Source organism: Paecilomyces variotii, assembly GCF_004022145.1.
Source record: "Paecilomyces variotii strain CBS 101075 chromosome Unknown C8Q69scaffold_14, whole genome shotgun sequence".
NCBI lineage: Eukaryota > Fungi > Ascomycota > Eurotiomycetes > Eurotiales > Thermoascaceae > Paecilomyces > Paecilomyces variotii.
Genome location: NW_021167153.1, coordinates 356,052 through 376,201, shown reverse-complemented (window position 1 = coordinate 376,201; position 20,150 = coordinate 356,052). Strand labels below are relative to the sequence as shown.

The 20,150-nt window shown below is 50.4% G+C and overlaps 9 protein-coding genes and 1 non-coding gene across 10 annotated transcripts; 5 read left to right on the top strand and 5 right to left on the bottom strand.

Moving 5' to 3' along the window:
- Nucleotides 1–366: 366 nt before the first annotated feature.
- C8Q69DRAFT_t137 lies at nt 367–453 on the top strand. The gene has a single exon. It is a non-coding gene; the product is annotated as a tRNA-Asp (tRNA).
- Nucleotides 454–484: 31 nt separating this feature from the next.
- On the bottom strand, nt 485–1,219 carry C8Q69DRAFT_480037 (hypothetical protein). The gene is given in 3 exon segments (XM_028631491.1): nt 485–597; nt 611–817; nt 867–1,219. 3 exon segments carry the CDS (start codon nt 1,085–1,087, stop codon nt 564–566), a joined length of 462 nt encoding a protein of 153 aa, XP_028481804.1. The 5' UTR covers nt 1,088–1,219; the 3' UTR covers nt 485–563.
- On the top strand, nt 1,220–5,031 carry C8Q69DRAFT_501496 (beta-galactosidase precursor). The gene is made up of 9 exons (XM_028632367.1): nt 1,220–1,540; nt 1,594–1,670; nt 1,740–2,042; nt 2,104–2,370; nt 2,420–2,435; nt 2,488–2,583; nt 2,634–2,768; nt 2,820–3,489; nt 3,553–5,031. The coding sequence occupies exons 1-9, from the start codon at nt 1,406–1,408 to the stop codon at nt 4,869–4,871; spliced, it is 3,018 nt and encodes a 1,005-aa protein (XP_028481803.1). The 5' UTR covers nt 1,220–1,405; the 3' UTR covers nt 4,872–5,031.
- Nucleotides 5,032–5,552: 521 nt separating this feature from the next.
- On the bottom strand, nt 5,553–6,398 carry C8Q69DRAFT_510280 (DNA-directed RNA polymerases I, II, and III subunit RPABC1; the record flags this gene model as incomplete). The annotated part of the gene is made up of 3 exons (XM_028633175.1): nt 5,553–6,078; nt 6,153–6,235; nt 6,300–6,398. The coding sequence occupies 3 exons, from the start codon at nt 6,396–6,398 to the stop codon at nt 5,553–5,555; spliced, it is 708 nt and encodes a 235-aa protein (XP_028481802.1).
- A 56-nt stretch (nt 6,399–6,454) lies between these two features.
- On the top strand, nt 6,455–8,655 carry C8Q69DRAFT_104530 (nuclear segregation protein). Its single transcript, XM_028625054.1, has 3 exons — nt 6,455–6,969; nt 7,136–8,302; nt 8,361–8,655. The coding sequence occupies exons 1-3, from the start codon at nt 6,841–6,843 to the stop codon at nt 8,571–8,573; spliced, it is 1,509 nt and encodes a 502-aa protein (XP_028481801.1). The 5' UTR covers nt 6,455–6,840; the 3' UTR covers nt 8,574–8,655.
- Nucleotides 8,513–9,205, top strand: C8Q69DRAFT_104570 (hypothetical protein). The gene has a single exon (XM_028625055.1). The coding sequence runs from the start codon at nt 8,661–8,663 to the stop codon at nt 9,048–9,050; it is 390 nt and encodes a 129-aa protein (XP_028481800.1). The 5' UTR covers nt 8,513–8,660; the 3' UTR covers nt 9,051–9,205.
- Nucleotides 9,183–10,040, bottom strand: C8Q69DRAFT_447842 (Alpha/Beta hydrolase protein; the record flags this gene model as incomplete). The annotated part of the gene is made up of 1 exon (XM_028629244.1): nt 9,183–10,040. One exon carries the CDS (start codon nt 10,038–10,040, stop codon nt 9,183–9,185), a length of 858 nt encoding a protein of 285 aa, XP_028481799.1.
- Nucleotides 10,041–11,262: 1,222 nt separating this feature from the next.
- On the top strand, nt 11,263–11,760 carry C8Q69DRAFT_510277 (putative UV-induced protein uvi15; the record flags this gene model as incomplete). The annotated part of the gene is made up of 2 exons (XM_028633174.1): nt 11,263–11,277; nt 11,395–11,760. The coding sequence occupies 2 exons, from the start codon at nt 11,263–11,265 to the stop codon at nt 11,758–11,760; spliced, it is 381 nt and encodes a 126-aa protein (XP_028481798.1).
- Nucleotides 11,761–13,363: 1,603 nt separating this feature from the next.
- On the bottom strand, nt 13,364–13,978 carry C8Q69DRAFT_447840 (hypothetical protein; the record flags this gene model as incomplete). The annotated part of the gene is made up of 1 exon (XM_028629243.1): nt 13,364–13,978. One exon carries the CDS (start codon nt 13,976–13,978, stop codon nt 13,364–13,366), a length of 615 nt encoding a protein of 204 aa, XP_028481797.1.
- A 1,237-nt stretch (nt 13,979–15,215) lies between these two features.
- On the bottom strand, nt 15,216–17,343 carry C8Q69DRAFT_104784 (putative integral membrane protein Pth11-like protein). The gene is made up of 2 exons (XM_028625057.1): nt 16,764–17,343; nt 15,216–16,695 (listed from the first exon to the last, which is right to left on the bottom strand). Exons 1-2 carry the CDS (start codon nt 17,120–17,122, stop codon nt 15,339–15,341), a joined length of 1,716 nt encoding a protein of 571 aa, XP_028481796.1. The 5' UTR covers nt 17,123–17,343; the 3' UTR covers nt 15,216–15,338.
- Between the last annotated feature and the right edge of the window lie 2,807 nt (nt 17,344–20,150).

Genomic DNA, 20,150 nt, shown 5'->3' with positions numbered 1-20,150 from the left:
AAGGAGAAAGATAACGCTATTGTCAACATCATAGGCCATTCACGTCACCTCATCTTCCTAACGGGTTTGCGCATCAGATCTGCAAATCCAAGATTTGATCCCGGGATGCTGGGGCCTAAAACACTTTCTTTGTATGCGACTCCGAGATCATGCATGTCTTGACGATGGCCATACCGCTAGGTGCCATTTTCTTTGTCTCGAAGTGGGTCACCCAAGGATTCTAGACTACGAAAATATCTTCTAGTTTCATCGACACGAATTTATACATAATTGCATATCAGATATTAACCGCTCGATCGGGATCTCCAGCTCACCAGATATTCGGGCCTTTGTTAAATCAATATCCTCAATGTTCTAGCATCAAGATCCGGGATGGTCTAACGGTCATGATTTCCGCTTGTCATCCGAAAGGAACGAGCGCGGGAGACCGGGGTTCGACTCCCCGTCCCGGAGATTTCTTCTTGCATTTTTTTGTCTCCATCGATCTATCATCCATCTATTATTTCTTTTTAAATTCTTTATTATTGTTGTTGGACTAATCACGCTATTCTTTAGATTCGATTCTACCAGAAAATGGGGAGTCTGTAGGTACTTCTACTAGGTACTTCTACTAGGTACTTCTACTAGGCACTTCATGTCAAATACGAAAGAGACTCGCATGCCTTCGTCTGCATATGTATATATTTTCTGCATATTCAAATCTTTCTTTACCCCGCGCAGACGGGATATAAAACCCCGATTATACCGTCTACCCCTTGCACTTATTTTTTTGACAGCTATGGGTACTGAGCACAGAGCTATGACGGCTGTACCTTGAGTAACTGCAAATTGTCTACGATGCCAACAGGGCCTGACGTATATTCCAGGAAGAAAGACCATATCTCATGGTCGACCACCGCAAGACCACGGCAAGACCAAGTCCGTCTGTACCTGCCAGACGATGTGTGGCTCTGAGCAGATGAAGTTTATATCGCGCAAACAAGATCCTCGATCGTGATATGTGGAAAAACTCCCCTACACGCTTCCGTTGCCGATCTCTACCCAACTCTCTTGCACAGTATGTGGAGATGGTCGAACAATGTCTCATGATTTAGTTATCCTTAACCGATCGTTAACAACCCCACTCGGGGAATGCAAGATCCATAGACTCCTTTAACTACGGAATAGCACGAATGGCATATGCTTATTTACTTTAAGCCAAGATTTCATACATGGACCTCCACCGGTCTTTCGATACTGCCGGGGATATAAACAGCCGAGAAGCATGGCAATTATCCGGTGGGACGCTAGCAGGATATGTATATGAGATTGCGATTTCCAGGACCTTAAACATCACGATGCCAGTGGAGGTCAATTCCGTGCCAATTGAGTTACGAGTCATCGCGACTGATCCTTATCCGTGACAATGAAGCTCCTGTCTGCCTGTGTAGCGGCCTGTTTGGCGCTGCAGGCGACTGCAGCTGCCATCTCACACAAATTCAATGGATTCACACTCATAGAGCATCCAGATCCGGAGAAGCGCGCCTTGACGCAGAATGTCGTACGTTGATTAGCAGCGTGATGTGTTGGTTGACATAGTGCTAACAAATGCAGATTACATGGGATGAGCACTCTCTCTTTATTCGAGGAGAGAGGATTATGATCTTCAGCGGAGAATTCCACCCTTTTCGGTAGGAAATACAAACCCTCCATTGAGCATGCCGGTATGGTAGATCCACGCATCTTCTAACTATGTGCAGTCTTCCAGTTCCGTCTCTGTGGCTAGATGTGTTCCAAAAGGTCAAAGCACTCGGTTTCAATTGTGTCTCTTTCTACGTCGACTGGGCGCTCCTGGAGGGAAAGCCAGGCGAATATCGAGCAGATGGAATATTCGCACTGGAGCCATTTTTCGAAGCAGCATCCGAGGCGGGAATTTATCTTCTTGCTCGTCCAGGGCCGTACATCAACGCTGAGGCGTCAGGAGGGGGTTTTCCGGGATGGTTACAGAGAATCAACGGCACGCTGCGGACGTCTGCGAAGGACTACCTCGACGCCACGGATAAGTACGTCTTAATGTCTTCTGAACAAATTATCTGCGCTTGTGGAACTAATAACGGCCTCTAGCTACATGAAGAACGTGGGAGCCACTATTGCCAAAGCTCAGATAACGAATGGCGGTCCCGTAATCCTATGGCAGCCTGAGAATGAATACACCGGTGCATGCTGCGGTGCTAAGTTCCCGGATTATGAGTACATGCAATATGTCATCGACCAAGCGAGAAACGCAGGCATTGTCATCCCGCTCATCAACAATGATGCTTCGCCTGATGGTCACGATGTGCCGGGTCAAGGCGTCGGAGAGGTGAATATTTACGGCCATGATAGCTACCCGTAAGTCTGCTCCTCTAGGTACATTGAAATGATCACTAATGGGATGTAGTCTGGGATTTGACTGTGTATGGATCACACTTCATACAGAATAATGCTCTATTTACTGACATACTGAAGGCCCACCCCACTACCTGGCCGGAAGGGGACCTCCCTACAGATTTCCGCACACTCCATCTGCAGCAGAGTCCCTCCACTCCATATTCTATCGTTGAGGTGGGTTGCTTGCTTACCCAGCCTCGTGGTTGCTACTGACAATCATGAAGTTTCAAGGAGGCTCATATGATCCGTGGGGTGGACTAGGCTTTGAAGCATGTGCCAGCCTCCTCAATCACGAATTCGAAAGCGTGTTCTACAAGAACGATCTAAGCTTTGGAGTTACTATACTAAATCTCTACATGGTACAAGCCCTGGATAATGATCACTGAGCCCACCATTAATCACTTTGATAGATCTTCGGCGGCACCAACTGGGGCAACTTGGGTCATCCTGGCGGATATTCCTCATACGACTATGGCTCAGCTATAACTGAATCCCGCAACGTGACCCGGGAGAAATATAGCGAACTCAAGTTGATCGGCAACTTCGTCAAGGCCTCCGAGTCGTATATCACAGCTACTCCTGGGAACTTGACTACCGGAGTATACACCGACACTACTGACCTGACAGTTACGCCGCTCTTTGGCAATGGGTCATCGACCTCTTTCTTTGTTCTCAGACATTCTGACTACAGCAGCCAGGAATCTACCAGCTACAAGCTAAAGCTACCTACAAGCGCTGGTAACCTGACTATCCCTCAACTCGGAGGATCGCTCACGCTTAACGGACGTGATTCTAAGATTCACGTCACGGACTATGACGTTGCGGGGACGAACGTCCTATACTCTACCGCTGAGGTCTTTACATGGAAGAAATTCGAAGACAAGAAGGTTCTCGTTGTCTATGGCGGAGCAGGCGAGCATCATGAAATTGCCATATCTGGCAGCACCAATGCTACGGTCCTTGAGAACGAGAGTCCGGATATCTCAAGCGAATCTAAGGGCCAGTATGTCGTCATTGGCTGGGATGCCTCTTCTACTCGCCGCATCGTGCAAGTCGGAGACCTCCAGCTATTCCTCCTAGGTATGTCAGCAACATATTCCATCCGTATTGAATCTGCAGTTTACACATGCTGATATCGAATAGACAAAAACACCGCATACAATTACTGGGTACCCGAACTTCCAACCGACAGCACTTCTCCTGGACTCAGCACCCAGGAGAAAACTGCATCATCAATCATCGTCAAAGCCGGATATCTCGTCCGAACAGCATATCTCAAAGACAATGGACTCTACCTCACGGCCGACTTCAACGCAACCACACCCATTGAGATTATCGGCGCACCCAGCACAGCCAAGTCTCTCTATATCAACGGTAAGGAAGTCAATCACTCCATTGACAAGAACGGAATCTGGTCCACCACAGTCGAATACCCCGAGCCCGCAATCAAACTTCCTAATTTGAAAGACCTCGAATGGAAATACATCGACACTCTCCCTGAGATCCAGTCATCCTACGACGACTCCGCCTGGGTTACAGCCAACAACAAGACCCGTACTAACCTGCGGACTCCAACATCGCTCTACTCCTCAGATTACGGCTTCCACACCGGATACCTCCTCTACCGCGGACACATCGTCGCTACAGGCTCCGAAGCCCAATTCTCAATCGAAACGCAAGGCGGCTACGCATTCGGCAGTTCCGTCTGGCTAAACTCGACCTACATCGGTTCCTGGACCGGCGTCGACAAATACAGCAACTATAACTCAACATACAAACTCCCGAACCTCAGCCGCGGCCAAGAATACGTATTCACCGTCCTCGTAGATAACATGGGTCTAGACGAAGATTGGACCGTCGGTAGCGACGAGATGAAATATCCCCGTGGTATCCTCAGCTATGACCTCCAGGGTAACAACGCCAGCAACTTCACCTGGAAACTCACCGGTAATCTCGGCGGGGAGGACTACCAGGATAAAGTCCGCGGACCCTTAAACGAAGGCGGGTTATATGCCGAACGGCAAGGATTTCACCAACCTTACCCCCCAAGCCAATCCTGGGAATCATCCAGTCCCTTTACCGGCCTCACGAAACCAGGCGTGGCGTTCTACGCGGCCAGCTTTGACCTTGATATTCCCTCGGGCTGGGACGTTCCTCTCTACTTCACGTTCGGGAATAGCACGTATCCGCCGCCGGCATATCGCGTGCAGCTCTACGTGAATGGATACCAATTCGGGAAGTACGTCAATAACGTTGGTCCGCAGACTAGTTTTCATGTCCCGGAGGGGATTTTGAATTATCGTGGCACGAACTGGGTTGCGTTGAGTTTGTGGGCGCAGGAGTCGGATGGTGCGAAGCTGGATAGTTTCGAGCTGGAGTTTAAGACGCCGGTTTTGACGGCTTTGGAGGGAGTTCAGTCTGTGGAACAGCCGAGATATACGGAGCGGGATGGGGCATATTGATCCAGCAGTGAGGAAATAGGGAAGATAGTAGATAGTTAGGGATAGGTCTGCAGCTCTCTTTTCTGTTCCTCACGCAGGATCTGGTGGAACTTGGTTCCATTCGTAAATACGTGGGAGGGATGACTATATCAATCAAGGAAATACATAATCTCAATGAGAAATGCTGGTATCTTGTTGATCTATTTGTTTTCGTTTTTAGATTTCTTGCCTCTTTCTCATATCACGTATAACCCTTCCTCATCTAACGAGATAGGCATGAAAATGGCATGAGAACAGCAGCAATGATGATGGAACCAATTTCCCGTAATAACGTACATGAAATTGTGATGATGTTAGTAACACTCAAATCAAGCAAATACCACCCAGCCAAACGGTTCTCTCTCGATATTCGCCGGTACGCCATGCTGCCAATACAGGTGTAAACTTTTTCTTTTTCTTTTCTCTTTCACTCAATCTCCTTCTCTTTCCTGAGAATCAAGTGGGAGCGGATCCGGGGGCCGTTTCCGGGACTGAGAGTCCATACGGAGCCGTGGCAGAATAGTTCACTCGTACCTAAAGTACACAGCCCACTGATGTGGACAGAACAGGTCCGGAGCGCTGAAATATCGGTACGAGCTCCTCATTTCTGTGAATACTGAGCCCGCATCGTGTATGCATAATCCCTTGGATTCCCGCAGCCCCTTAGATGACCCACCGGTAACTGGCGTAACGACCAGCCGTCTCACTCTTCCGAATAATCTTCACCACCTGACCTCTCCTCAGACCCAAGTAGCGAGCGACAGGGTCGGAGACCTGGATTCGAGGCAGCTGGCTCTCCTTCAACCTGTAGCGCTCGAGTAGTCTAGCCTTCTCCTCCGCACTCAACAGAACGTGCTTCGGTACCAGCTCGTGTCGGGTAATGTTGACCAGCAGATCCTGCTCCTGGAAGTGCTCACAGAAACGGCCGGGCATGCTGCTCAGCAGACGGACAGCAGAGGGAGAGATGGGCGTTTGCGAAATGAAAATGCCGGTGTGGAAGTTCTGCTCGTCAACGAAGTGGTTGAAAGCACGGATCTGCTTGGTACCAACACCGCTGGCATCGGGGCAGAACTCGACGTAGATTGTACCGCATTCACCCTGAGGATTCGGATTGTTCTTTGTGGGAAGAGGTGTGTATTTGGCGATCATTGCTTCGGTGGGACGGGCGCTGATTTTCATCTTGGCTCGGCTGCAGAGAGGGGGCAAGTCAGATAAATGTCTGATAAAATAGACCTGTACCAAACACGGAGAAGGGAAGCATACTCAGGGTATCCAAGGGGATCTGAATATTTAGCTCTGAACTGATCCAGCGGAATCTGCACTTCTTCCTCTGTGACTTCGTAACCCTGCCGCGGCACGTCAGCAATGATTCTGAGCAAACAGACCCTCCAGAACAATGCGCTTTCATACCCGATCAGCAAGCATCTCAAAGACCGTTCTCCAGGTACGCCAGAGTCTAGTCATTTCGCGCTCTGCGTCCGCAGAGCCTGAGGAGTAGTCTTCATCCATCGTGGCGAATAAAAGGCGCACGAGCCGCTAGAAAAGATAACGAGGAAGTAAAAGCTGGAAGAGGCTGATCAGAGGACACTGAGACCGTCGCGCTCAGCTCCCAAGATGACAACGGCAGATATTCGCAGTTCGTTGCGCTCGTTCAAAGGTCCGGATGGGAAGAATCTCGAAAAATCGACGGGGTCCGGCGCTAGCAGCGGCTGCGGTAAGCGCCTCTTTCAGGCTTGGCCCGGAAAAGCATCCCCAAAGGCCAGAGCGAAAAAAGAACAAATTCACGCTTTCGTGAGCAATCGGCCTTTCTTTTCCTCCTCCTTTTCTTCCTCTCTCTCACCTCCCTTGAACGTCTGCTGTCGGCGATCGACCGGCTGCCTGTCGTTCCCTTCCTGCGCTCGTCGAGTCGCTCAATTCCCTCGATCTCTCCCACATCGCACGCTCGTCAACAATGGCTGCTGCTGCCGCATCCCAACCGGCCACTGAGCACAAGGTCAAGCCGGCCAAGCCTGATGAGCAGGCGTACAAGACCGAGCTCGCCAAGCTGGAGAAGGAGCATGCTGCCGTTCAGGAGAAGCTGGTAAGTAGCACTGCATCTACAATGGATTGATTATATTTGGGGTTCAGAGTCATTGTGCTGGATTTGCGAATAATACCTTTTATGTGGATTACACATATTTGTTATTTTCTTCTTCTTCTTTTCTTTTCCTGCAACTTTCTACAGAGCATCTACTGACACATTCCAGACCCAAATCAAGGCCAAGATCGAGAGCGCCAAGCCCAACAACCAGGACTCTCCTGCCGCGAAGAGACAGAAGGAACTCCGCGCGGAGCTTGCTTCTATCCGCCAGAAGCAGCAGGGATTCAAGGCCTCCCGGACAAGCACCCAGGAGAAGATCAACGCTCTTGATGCCACCCTGAAGTCCCGCATCGCGGAGCAGAACAGCTCCCGGAGCAAGCTGTCGTTCAAGAACGTGGAGGAGATCGACCGGGAGATCGCCCGTCTCGAGAAGCAGGTCGATTCGGGTACGCTGCGTCTGGTGGATGAGAGGAAGACCCTGGCCGACATCTCGACCCTGCGAAAGCAGCGCAAGAACTTTGCCGGCCTGGACGATGCTCAGAAGCAGATCAATGACCTGAAGGCTCAGATCTCAGAGCTCAAGAAGAGCCTGGACAACCCCGAGGCCAAGGCGCTCAGCGACAAGTACACGGAGATCCAGAAGGAGCTGGACTCTATCAAGGCGGAGCAGGACAGCGCGTTCAAGAACCTCAACGCTTTGCGGGACGAGCGCACCAAGATCCACGCGGAGCAGCAGCAGAAGTACACTGCTATCCGTGAGCACAAGGACAACTACTACAAGGCCCGCAAGGCCTACAAGGAGTATGAGGATGAGGCCTGGAGGATCCGTCGTGAGCGCCAGAAGGCCGAGCGCGATGCCTTCGAACGGGAGAAGAAGAAGAAGATCGCGGACAAGAAGCTGGAAGAGGCTTCTCGCCCCGCCTACACCGACGAGATCCTCACCGCAGAGGGTCTCATCCGTTACTTCGACCCGGCTTATGACTTTGCTTCCATTGGTCTCAGCGACAAGAAGGACCAGGGCGCGAACTACCGCGCCGAGGTCGGCCGTACCGTTGACGACTCCGGTCTGAAGGGTATGAAGGTCCTCAAGAAGGAGGAGGACGACTACTTCGTTGGCACAGGTGGCAAGAAGGGTAAGAAGGGCAAGAAGGGCGGCGCCAACGGCGCTACCGCTCCCTCTGACAAGTTCAACCTGAACATCGGTCTCATCGAGGACTTTGCCAAGATCAAGGTCGACCCTCCGATGAACCAGACCGACGTGCCCACTGTCGTTGAGAAGCTGGCCGCTAAGATTGTTGAGTGGAAGAAGAACCAGGACGCCAAGACTCAGGAGGTAAGTTGATACGCGAGAAGCCCCTCCTCGTGGTGGAACAATTCTAACATTGGGACAGAACATCAAGAAGGCCCAGGAGGAGATCGAGCGTCTGGAGCAGGAGTTTGCCTCTGCCGACGACCGCTCCACTGATAAGGCCAAGAAGCCTGCTCAGGCGAACGCAGGTGTCAATGGCAAGGCCTCTGCGGACGCCGAACTGAAGCAGGAGAAGGATGCAGTTGCCGACGTGTCCGAGGAGCTGAAGGAGACTTCTCTCGAAGAGAAGGCATAGACCTGGTCGCGTTGATACGACCGCACTCTAGACCTTATATACGCACGTGTGCTCTTGATCGCTTGCTTGCATCAGCGTCTGCATGGAATGAGGTCCTCTCGATCTCAGCATTTTTCTTTCAACGTTTCTTTCTCTTATATTCATCCTTTTTTTCGCACTGCACATGCAGATCATGCTCCCTTTCTGTTGCTGTTGCGCCTTTTACATAGCTATGAAGATGCATATCTGCTCTGGGGTCCTGGCTTCATTCCCACTGTCTGCCATATACATGACTTTCCACTGCTCCTCCCCGTTGCTATCTTTCTTGTTTATATCAACCTCTCTTCCTGTCACCTCGACCCTTTGATTTCTTTTCTTTTTCTTCCTCTTTTCGGATATGTATTTCCAGCCGGCTTCATGCTGTTTTTTTCCATTTGGTATGAGATGATGAGAGACAGCAGGCGCACTGTGGAAAAACGGTGCATGCCCCGCTCTTAAAATAAAAGTCCGGAAGGGAAAGGAAAGGATGCAAATAAAACGAGCTTCCTGTTTATGTTAAACTGCCCACGTACTTGATGTTCTGTAATCAGTATTGGTGTGAATGGCGTGCCCGTCGGTAGATGACATGAGTCATGAAGAGAACCTTTTGGCTATAAAGGCGACGATATCGTCGACCTGTTCAGGTTCCTTCAGCCAGTGACCGTCGCCCTCTGCATCCGTGTAGGTCTTCCAGGAGACTTGCGAGCCGAGTACCACAAGAAGGTCATGAGCAGCTCTTCCCAGACTCACATCGACCCATTGGTCATCTTCACCGTGGCTCAAAAAGACCGGCGTCTCGAGGGATGACCCTTTGGCTGTTCCTTCTGGCGGTGTCTGCGTCGAAGCGGTATTTTCGGGAGCTGGCATGGTCGTCATTTGTGATTGCGCTGCAGATAAGCCAAGCGCCCACCTGTAGAATTCTAATGCCTGCTCCTTCTCCCCACGATCCAGCAGCGCAAGAACCTTGTCCCGTAGGGGAATCCATCCCATGGCACCCACAAACCCCCCAAGATTCCGTTCAGCGCATAGCATCGCAACGAGGCCGACAGCCATGCCCTGGCTGACACCACCGAGGATCACTCGGGTGCTATCCCCATTGAGCCGTATGATCTCCTCGTCCACGATCCGCAGCACGTACTCGACACTCTCCTTGAGTCCTGCCAACTGCCGTTCCGGCTCCCGATCCGGATCCTCGAGTGAGGGTACATCGAACCATTCGCTCAGATCCTCCTCGAACTCTTCAGACCAGCGTGATCTCGCAGAGGGAAAGACCCAGCGACAGGAAGGGAAATGCTCGAATAGAGTCTTTTCCGACGAGGTTAGAGATTCCGCCAACTCGGACGCAAACTCCGGTCCATTACTGCCTCGACCGTGGAGCAGAATCACGGTGGAGTCGTGCAACGAGCTGGAAGGGAAATAAACATGCCGAGGTGGGAACAGCTGGGTCATAGTATGTTGGTCTACAGACCAGGCAAACCTCCAATGATTTGCTCCGCGCCTCAATTGCTGGGGGAGAATTGGAACAAAGCGTATATCTGCTTGGAGGGGCCTGTTGTTGGGTCGCGGGTAAGGAACGAACGTTGATGACGACGACGCAGAGACCAACCTCAAGTCTCCCTCAGACAAGCATCACTTCGATTCGAACGGATGGCCCCGGATACTCTCGATGTCGTGGTATCAAGAAGCAAGGAAGAACGTTGTCTGCAAGTCCATCGCATGCGCTGACGTCTAAGTGAGGCTGTGTTGCGCCCCGCGACATCTTTAGACGCAAGCTACCGATCGGGCCGTTTTCTAGAGCAGAAGGGAACGTGAGACAGGCATGGACAGGTGACCTTGGCAGAAAGAACTGGGCATCGTCTGGTGTTATTTTCTCATTGCGATCGTGGATAGATGGCTGGAGTCATGAATTCCGATCTGCCTGTCGTGGTTAGGATGGGATGGTTGATGCGGTCGTTCAACGGGGACCTGAGATGTAGACACGCATGTGATTCGTGTCCATGGTCAGAATCAGCAATTAGAAACGGCATGAAGGACGGAAGAATCGACTAGGGTCTCTTTGAACCGTGGAAATGTCAGCAACAATAATATGTATTGTGTCGCCGTCTCGTTCTCAGTCTCTCCTGTTCTTTCAATCCGACGGCCGAGATTCGCAACGGACGCCGAGTGACTGAGCCGCGGCCCGTGGAGGTGGCGGTGCAGATTTCTATCTCCGGTGTGGCTCATCCTGAGACTGAAGTCCGACAAGTCCTCGTCCGTCGCCTCCGTCTGACAATCTTTCTTTCCTCTCCATCTTATCTCTCACTTCTTTACTGATCATCTCGGCCGTGGACTTTTCGCGCTATCAGGTATGTCGTGCTCTCCCATTTCCACGTCACCCGCCTGCAACAGAAGCTCTAGTGTTTCTCGCGCACTTCCAAGCCTCTAGCTTATTTCCGCGCCGTTACGCTTGGCTCGCAACTTTGACTAACTTGTTCCTTTGAAGTTTGAAGCCACAGATTTCTAGGCAGTCCTTGACTATCTCGCCATCTGTTCTTTTCGGTGTTGTTTGCTCTCCTTTCAACTACCAAAGGAGCCACTCTTGCGACTTCCCGATCTCGAGTCATCGAGTTATATCATCCGCTAGTTAAACAGCGCATTCAAGACTCAACAAGTCATCTAGACTCTCTCCAGGATGTCTGCAAAGCCTGTATGTCGTCCCTCCAAAGATTCTCCCTCCTCACAGACAAATATACCTCGTCCCTACCATCCCTTCGTACGTGAGATATCTAGATGCAAGATAGCTAACCGTCAGATCTACATATAGCAAGGTGATCCACCCGCATACCCTCCGCCAGTGCATCAGGACGCCGGTCCCTACTATCCGCCTCAGGGACCGCCTGCTGGCTACCCTCAGTCCCCTCCTCCCGGCGCTGGCGCAGACTACTACAACAGCCATCCTGCTGCCTACGGTCCTCCTCCCGGCCAGTACGGCTCTCCTCCGCCCCAGGGATACTATCCGCCGCCGCAGCAAGGCTACGGCCCCCCACCCCCAGGCGGGATGTACTACCAACAGGGTCCGCCTCCACAGGGATACTATGCTCAGGATCGGGGTGGTAGCGGCGCAGAAGGCCTGTGCGCAGGTATCATGGCTGCGTTGGCCTGCTGCTGCTGTATGGATTTGCTATTCTGATTGATTCAATCTTTGTCTCTCTCTTGTTTCTTTTTTTTTTTTTTTTTCTTTCTTTCTTTTTTTTGCCACTATCATTCCGGGAGTTTGGGACGGAGTTAGTCGAGTGTATACATACCCTGAGACTTTGACGGGGGTTTATCTTCCTCATCTCTACACGAGAAGATGCAGGAAACATCACATCGGTACATGCATATATTAATACAGATCAGAATAAATATCTTCAAGTCGATTAAAGAATCTTACCCCGTGACAGAAACACTCTTACCCAGTTATGGCATTCCAGGATAATGCAGAACTTTTTAACTCCCCCCCATTTCTATTGCCTACCGCTGTTGTCTCTGCTTTTTTTTTTTTTAATTCTCTCTGTACCATCTCACGTGCCCAGTCACACTTAGAATATCGGCGCCGGCCTGAGACCAAATTAAAATTTTCTCTTTACTTTGTCTATCTAGTTATAAAGAAACTTGATATTCAAGATTTATTATATCCCTACGTAGATAGAATGTACATAGCATATAAATAAAAAGAAATAAAGAAGAGAAAAGAGCAATAACTACACACATGCATACCGATCTATATACAGTAATCCTATGCATTATCGTCAAATGCGATGAAGTACTGTAGTAATTTCATATCTCCATACTTGATATATCATAGATCGAATGATACATACATACATACACACGTCAGGATTCATAGATACATAAATAAGATGAGTGAGAATATGTCCAATCAATCAAGAAAGAAGAATCAGAAGGAAATAGGGTCCTTATATATCCCCGCTCTGAGACCCCTTTCTCACATAAAATAAACTATTCCTTCAGACGTTGAATCTTTCATGAAGTAAGTCCAATTCTGGCTGAGGGGAATGACGCTGTATGTCCTCCTTGGATACAATTCGTATTCTTCATTATCTCCTCGTTCTGGAGAAATTCAATCTCTTCCACGGGAAGGAGGGGTTGGGTGTCCTAGGTAGGACGATAGATAAGTAACTGGCCATTCTGTATTTCTGAGCCATTCTCCCATCGAGTATTTCTTCCATCTTTCCGTTTCTATAAGATGGAAAAGCAGCAACATTAAGGGGGTATTATCGCGTAAGAGAAAAGAATTAAAAAAAAAAAAATCAGAAATTCCACCGGATATCACAACTCGATGATGATGACGATGATGAGATGAATAGGTGATGAAGAGATATGATCTCTTCGCAGAGATCAGCAGATGGAATGGTTCCACGCTGGCAATGGTGACCAAGCAGGGTCGAGTTTCGAGTGAAGATGCGGGATTGACGGAGTGAAGAACGAGTAGATCAATAAACGGTGCCTTCTCAGATCATCCGTGCCGAATGCACTTCGCTGTTCCAGTAGGATTCATAGGTGTGATCGTATCATCTCCGCGGGAATAGTTTTGGTATCCATAACCATATCGAGATCAAGGCACCCTCGAATAGACCCCAGGGAAATTCACCTGTTCAGTGCTAGAAGACTTGCAGATTCCCACACTCGAATAATCCGACTGATCTGACTAAAATGGAGCGAAATCCAGATATACAGTCTTCTGCTAGTATATCGAACAATTGCAGAAAAAGTATGTCCCATCACGACCATCATCTGCGCATCCGTCTCGGTGGAGCATCACCGCCGCCATACTCATACGGATCAACAGTTCTGTACGAACCTCCCGATCTGCGTGACCTCCGCGGTGGTGGTTCGACCGAAGAGGCTTCCTCAATCACTTCCACAACATCGTCCTCCGTCTGGGTCGTGACCGATTCCTCAACCACGATTCGATCATGATGGCGAGATCGCGGCGGTGACCGCGACCGGACTACTTCGACCACCTCTCGCGACCTACGGCGATGGGACGGTGATCTTCGCACGACTATATCTTCTTCTACTACGCTGAGGCGGTTATTGTTCCATGCGACAGCCGTGTAGATCAAATAGAGAAGGAGGAAGAACCCGCCGACGGAACCAAGGATGATACCCGCAACGACGCCGGGGGACGGGCCGGCATCTAGTCCGCCGTATGTCGCGGGGATGGAAACGACTTGCGTTTGACGGGAGACGAGGGAGGATCCGGGATTGAGAATTGCGGATGAGTGCGCCGTTGTCGATCGGTCGTGCAGCGCATAGCCGTGTGTATAATTATCGATATCGATATCGGCGCGAGGCCTGATAAGAGTGGATATCAACGGTCGAGAGAGGGGTATTGGTGCCATCGGGCACGACAGCGATCTCGAGCCACGGGTCGAGCGTCCGAGGAATGTGGACGATGGAATGCGGGCTCCCGCGACTGTACAAATGGACGTTTGTATTATTTCACAGTTGCGTTTTTGGTCCACGGAACCTGAGGTCGTACAGTACAGTACCTTATCGGGCAACTCCACTATAAAACGAACGACATTGGCGACTGGTGTTGAGGACAAGAACTGCCGCAGCGATTGCGCAGGACGATGGCATTCTCGAGTAGAAGGAGAGAAAAGAAAGGAAAAGCAGAATGGGGGAGACGAGAAGATGGGGAGAACAAGAGACGAAGCAGCATAAGCCGCGTGGCTGGGAGAGCGGGACAAGGAAGAGTTATTATTAACAGGATTGGATTCCGTCCACGACACAGTCCAGCGCCAACAGTCGAGAGCTTGTTGTGAGCAGTGCGGCAATTTCGAGTCTACTATCTCATCTGTTTTGTTTCGTTTCGTTATATTGTATTTTCTATGATTTCTATTCCCACTGGATTGCCATCATCCCTACTCGAGTCGCTTGTCGATAGCGCATCTGAGATTCTAAATCGGGAGGCTGGACGAAGCTTGATTTCCGTCCCCGCCAAACCCTGCTTGGCTTGCAAGGCGATGGAGACTTCTAGATGTTATTCATTTGGAAAGCCACATGTGACTATCAGGTCTGGATCTTATCTGCAGCACGCTCTGGAGGCTCTACTTAGAGTCACATCACCACGCCACGCAGTGTTCTGCAGACCCCTCTCATCCGCATATCGTGCTCAGCAGTCAGGGACAGTGGTCCAGGCGTTTGCAGATCTCGACTGGATAGATCATAGCGGTGTCTAATGACGGAGGAGCTCCACACTGGAGAGAACTCGACAGCCTTGACCAAGTGGAGGTTATGACAGCTGCTGATCTGAGCGCAAGAACCACCCGGTATCTTATCTCCAAGAAACTAAGCCGCACAGCCCGAGTATTATATTAACAGCAATATATTTAGCATATATGGAGGAAGTAGAAAATCCTTCTGAGTCCAAAGTCTGGCCGTCCCATACATAGTACTGTACATTACACAACGAAAAGAACCATGTTGTCCAGCAGTCAAAAGAGTGGATCATGTACAGAAGAAAGACAGAATAGACAATAAATGAAAATAGATGAAACCCAGTAGATGGTAGGTAGGGAGATCCCAGATCTCAACCGTGCGCTTCCGAAGCCACATTCCTAAACAATTATCCTCCAGTGCCGTGGCAGTATCCAGCCCCCAACGCCATCGCTAACCACATAAATCCTTATAAACCAGACATTATCGGGGCAGGGTATCAGAAAAAACAAACTCCATATCTCAGCTGTTGCTGCGCAATCACCGACCGTCTTCAGCATGGGCATCGCGGGAGAGCAGGCCTCCAGGATCCTGGAGTTCCATCCCGTACTCGCGCATCTCAGGCCCCGCGTTACGATGCTGAGAGAGAAGGCCACCGGCGTCCTGCAGCTCCATGATGCTTCCTCGCATTGCAGGCCCGCTGACCTCCTGTTCTGCTCGATATGGAGGAATAGGATTGGGGGAAGTAGAGCTGCGTCGAAATCCAGGGCGACTGCTATTGGGGGAGGTAGACCGTGTTCTCGATCGTGTCCGGGAGATGTTCTTGATGCGAAGCCCGGGGCCTGTAGAGAGAAGCCCTCCTACATCCTCAAGAAAAGCTCTGCTTCCGCGACGGTATTTGTTGTCGGGGGCGGATGGGACTCGATCCGGCAGAACTCTGGAGGCCGCGGCCGGCGCGGTGGGCGAGACAGGCTCATCGAGCAGACCACCAACATCAAAAAAGGAGACCTTTCGAGGTGACATCTTACCAGCAGAGTCGTGCGGGGTCTTGTTTGTTTCGATATATTCATGCGGGCTGATATTCTGGCCTCCCAAACTGTCGGTCGCAGAGATTCGATCATCTTCCGTCCCTGTAGAGTTGCGGCTAAATGACCAGTTCGGGTCGATCGATCCGGTGCGCGCAGGGGACCTGGGTGAAAGGAGCGGCGCAGGACGTAGCGACTTGAATTCAGGGTCCTGCATGTCTGTATGGAGACGGAAACCCAGCTCGCCGGCCAGGTCAGTGTCGCTGCCCCATTGGTGATGTGTGAAGGTCGGCCGTCGCACAGAGCTACGGTCCATATCACTCGCAGAAACCGAACCGTATGGCTGCTTGAACTTGGGCTTTTTGATACCACGGTCCCGGATGAAAGAGCCGATGACAACGGCGTTTGATACGGCCGTGGCAGCGAGTATCTCCAGTGAGGCTATAAGGGAACGATGCTGCTGCGAACCGTGGTAGTGGATGACTGTAGGGACCCTGTAACATGTGATGGCAACCAACAGCATCGACAGGGCAAAGAGGAGAACAAGAGCAATTTTGCGTTTGAGAGGCATCGAGGTCGTCAAGACGAGCGGGATAGGAAAGGTAACAAGGAGAACATCCGTGATCACGTCGCACGTCCCCATAGTGATCAGATTGGCATAGCCTGACCGGCACTTGGGACCTGGATCAGGGACCACCTGCCAGTAGTGGTCGAACGGTTGGCATTCCGCCAGCGTCGCGATGATAACGGCAAGCAATGTGGTAGCGAGGAAGTAGTACAGAAAGCGGAGTATCAATTGGATGGATCTTCTCCAGGCTATCCCTGTCACTCTGGAAAGGAATTCACAGACGGTGTACTTTGCCGTCCAGATGCTATATATCTCTCCTGGTCAGTGGTCTGCATGGAGTCAAATATCTCAGGCGGATCTGTATATCCTTACAAGATAGCATAAAATATCCTCGCTAGAAGGACTAATCTACTACCTATCTCGCGATGTCGAATATCGGTTTCTGACAGGCCCTCCGTCTGCGTATTGTTGGTTCCCCAGATCAAGACCACATGCACAAAGGCCATCCGTATCAAGAGCGGTATGATACTGGCCATCATGACTTTGTCTTCACGGAAAAAGCGTTCTGTCCGGACATAGCGACCGCATACCCGGACAATAATGATAACTAGTGAGAAGCCAGTTGCCCACCAGCTCATAAGTAGAGTCGGATTGCTGTCCACCTTCGTCTCGATTGGGGGAGGCTCTTGGGAACCAAGTCCTCGAGCAACCAGCGTCGAAATGGATGCCATGATTACTTACTGAGCCACCTCCGGAGAGGGGTCAGAAAAGCTGAATTTCAACAGTATTCAGTTCCTCAGTGGACTCGTGTATATGCGATGCTCGTTCCGTGCCGACAGTCTTTCGTTTCCAGAAGTGATTGAGATGCGCTCAGGTTCGACTACATCTGACGTTTCTATCGGGCGCGCTTGATGTAGGGTTCAACGAGCGGGGTGCACACACCACGGTTCTGAGTGAACCTACCGCTGGAGAGTGTGGCATTCAGTTCTCCTGAAGAAAAGAAATAAAACCAGGTACTGACTGGCGAGGCATCGTGAAGAACTAACCTCCCCAACACTGCTCGAGGAACCGGGTCGCTACAAGTATTCAGTACTCGGGGTTGCCCGCTGGCAGGGTCAGAGATAACAGACCGCCATAGCGTGACACAGGGAACAGCTTAATGGGCCGGCCAGAATGGTGGGATGGTTGATCAAGCGCCTCCAGCTCCGCGAGATTGCCGCCATGCTGAACCAAACCAGTCAAGAGGCGCTGAGGCTTGGAGCTGGTGAAGTCTGCTTCCCGAGCAACGACGATTGCCATCTACCCGAAGTGCGGGCAGCGACACCCGCCAGCTCAGCGTGAGAGATCACACTGCTTGCTCACACTGCGTGCTCACCTACTGGCCTGCATCGAGCCGGGCGGTTATCCGTCACGTCAGGATAAAATTGACAGTTGATCATCATCACTGCCTCTCCAGGCGCTCTGGGCCTCTCATCGGACAACTACAGCGGCTGGATCGTCGAACCCCAGGATGGAGTACCTACCGCGGCTCCGGAGAAGACCGAGGGAGCCAGACGGATGTCCTCGACTGGCTTGACAAGTCCAAGTCGCAGTGCCATCATCATGCAGAACACCCCAGAACAGACCAGTGAGTGATCAGAGTCGCCAGGAGAAGGTGACGAACGAGAGGATACCCGCGTCTACTCCGTACCAAACGGTCTGAAGCTTTCAGACGGCAAGCCCAATCAGTATCGTTTGTGAACTGATCGGAAGGAGGCTGATGCGGTGCACGGTGACAGCAGGAGGGAGCAACGAATCGCTATTTGCCGATAAGTTAACGGGGTTACCTATATCGACCATACTCTATTGATGGATGGAGTTCTCCTCACGAGGCGACATGGTCAAAGCTTCTGGACGCTGATAAGGAGTTGACAGCCCGATGGAACCGAAGGATAGTCTAAGTGACTACTTTGACTGACTCGTATATAGCACTCGATCCGATTCTATTATTGCTCTGACGTTTAGACTTCTATCCGTCAGAAAACACCCATGCTGCCAGTGCAGGGACTGGTGTCCTAGCCAGGGTGACGATTAGCGGCATCGAAGGGTAACGACTGCGACAGCAACAGCTATCCGTCGAATTGATTGCTACCATCTGATAGCTCTACTTTCGATTCTTGTCTATCGCCATGGCACATCTGCATACAACTGTCGCAGGGTGACACTCGTACCTGCTTGCCATTACCATAGGTTGATACAACAACAGGTACGCGAGATCATCACTTCTCTCTTCCCCTAACATCGATGGAGAGAGCAAGAGATCATCTCCCGCTGTAGTGGCGGCCCTAACCGCCGACTTCTACTGCCCTTCATGGCCTCCTCTAGACTGTGCCATAGGTGTAGTCTCCCTACGGAGTATACCGACGAGAATGTCTCCCACTTCTTATCCCGGAACAGCGACGGAGACCCTCCGAACAACCGCAGTCGAGTGGTCCCTATTGATAAGCACCCAAATCCATATGGAGTATAGGAGGACCTATGTGACCGCTTTTGGAAATATCCCTCGTGCCCAGGCTAGCCTCGCTAAAAGCCACATTGATTTCGAACCAAAAATCTGGATTCTTATTAATTCGCTACCATCGGAGTATTATGCAAAAGCGGACAATCCAAGATAGGATGGAACGTTAAGCGGAATCCCTAGGGCTCTAAGTGCATTAAATATGAACTCAATAAAAGCCTTTCCTAGGATGCAGGAAGCGCACAGATTGAGCTGGTCGGACGTCGGGGCATCAAAATGGTCCGCTAAGTTCTTAACACAACCGTGCACTGAACCCAATTTTGATTTTCATGGGCGTCCACGTGGGAGAGGGGCTTAGTTAGTAACTGTTAGTTGAAGTGCCTGGTGGACCGTGAAGGGTTAATTTATGGACCCAATCAAGGAATCGATATTCTATCCTAATGTGCTTGCTGGAATTTGTTCCGGAAGTCGATCACGCATCCCTGATAAATTTAGGGAGTATTGGTAGTTACACCTGTAGAATCCCTTGTCGAGGACCAGTCCAGAATAATAATAATCTTTCCAGACTTCGAGGGGACGCAACATTCTCTGAAACGGTTTATCATTATTGCTCTCTTTTATCAGCAGCCAATGGCCTAGTTTATCAACATCCCGCAAGATAAAACCAATAGAACATCCCCGCAACTGTTGTCTAATTCGAGAAATACAACACGCGTATACCAGAGCACATCACAGACATTTCACATTATACACCTAGACACAGCTCGTAATTGGCGTTCCCGCTTCACCAATATACATACAAATGATCAATCTCTAAATATATATAAAGAGCAATCCAACCATGAATCCAAAACAGGTAATTACGCAGATCATATCCAGCATCCCATCTGGGGGTAGCGAATCCGAATGATCTAGTTACCTCAGGATGAACAATTCGGTAACATCGTCCCATCGACACCCCACTAAAACCAATTGTTATTCGAAAGTACCAATTTTTTTTTTTTTTGATCACTGCAGCTATCCTCCCTTCAAGATGTGGCTTGCAACTCCCCTTCCTCTAGGATATACTTGCATTCACATGCGCATGCAACTCCCCGGGCGGAACAGCCCGCCAGCAAAGACAGACACCCGAGTCAAGCAAGCCAATGTTTCCCTGGCCCTAAAAAAAAAAAAAAAAAAAAAAAACGAAATGAACCTGTAACATATCACTCCTAACTACTAAATGATAAGAACCCTACTCTAGACGATAATGCATGCACACT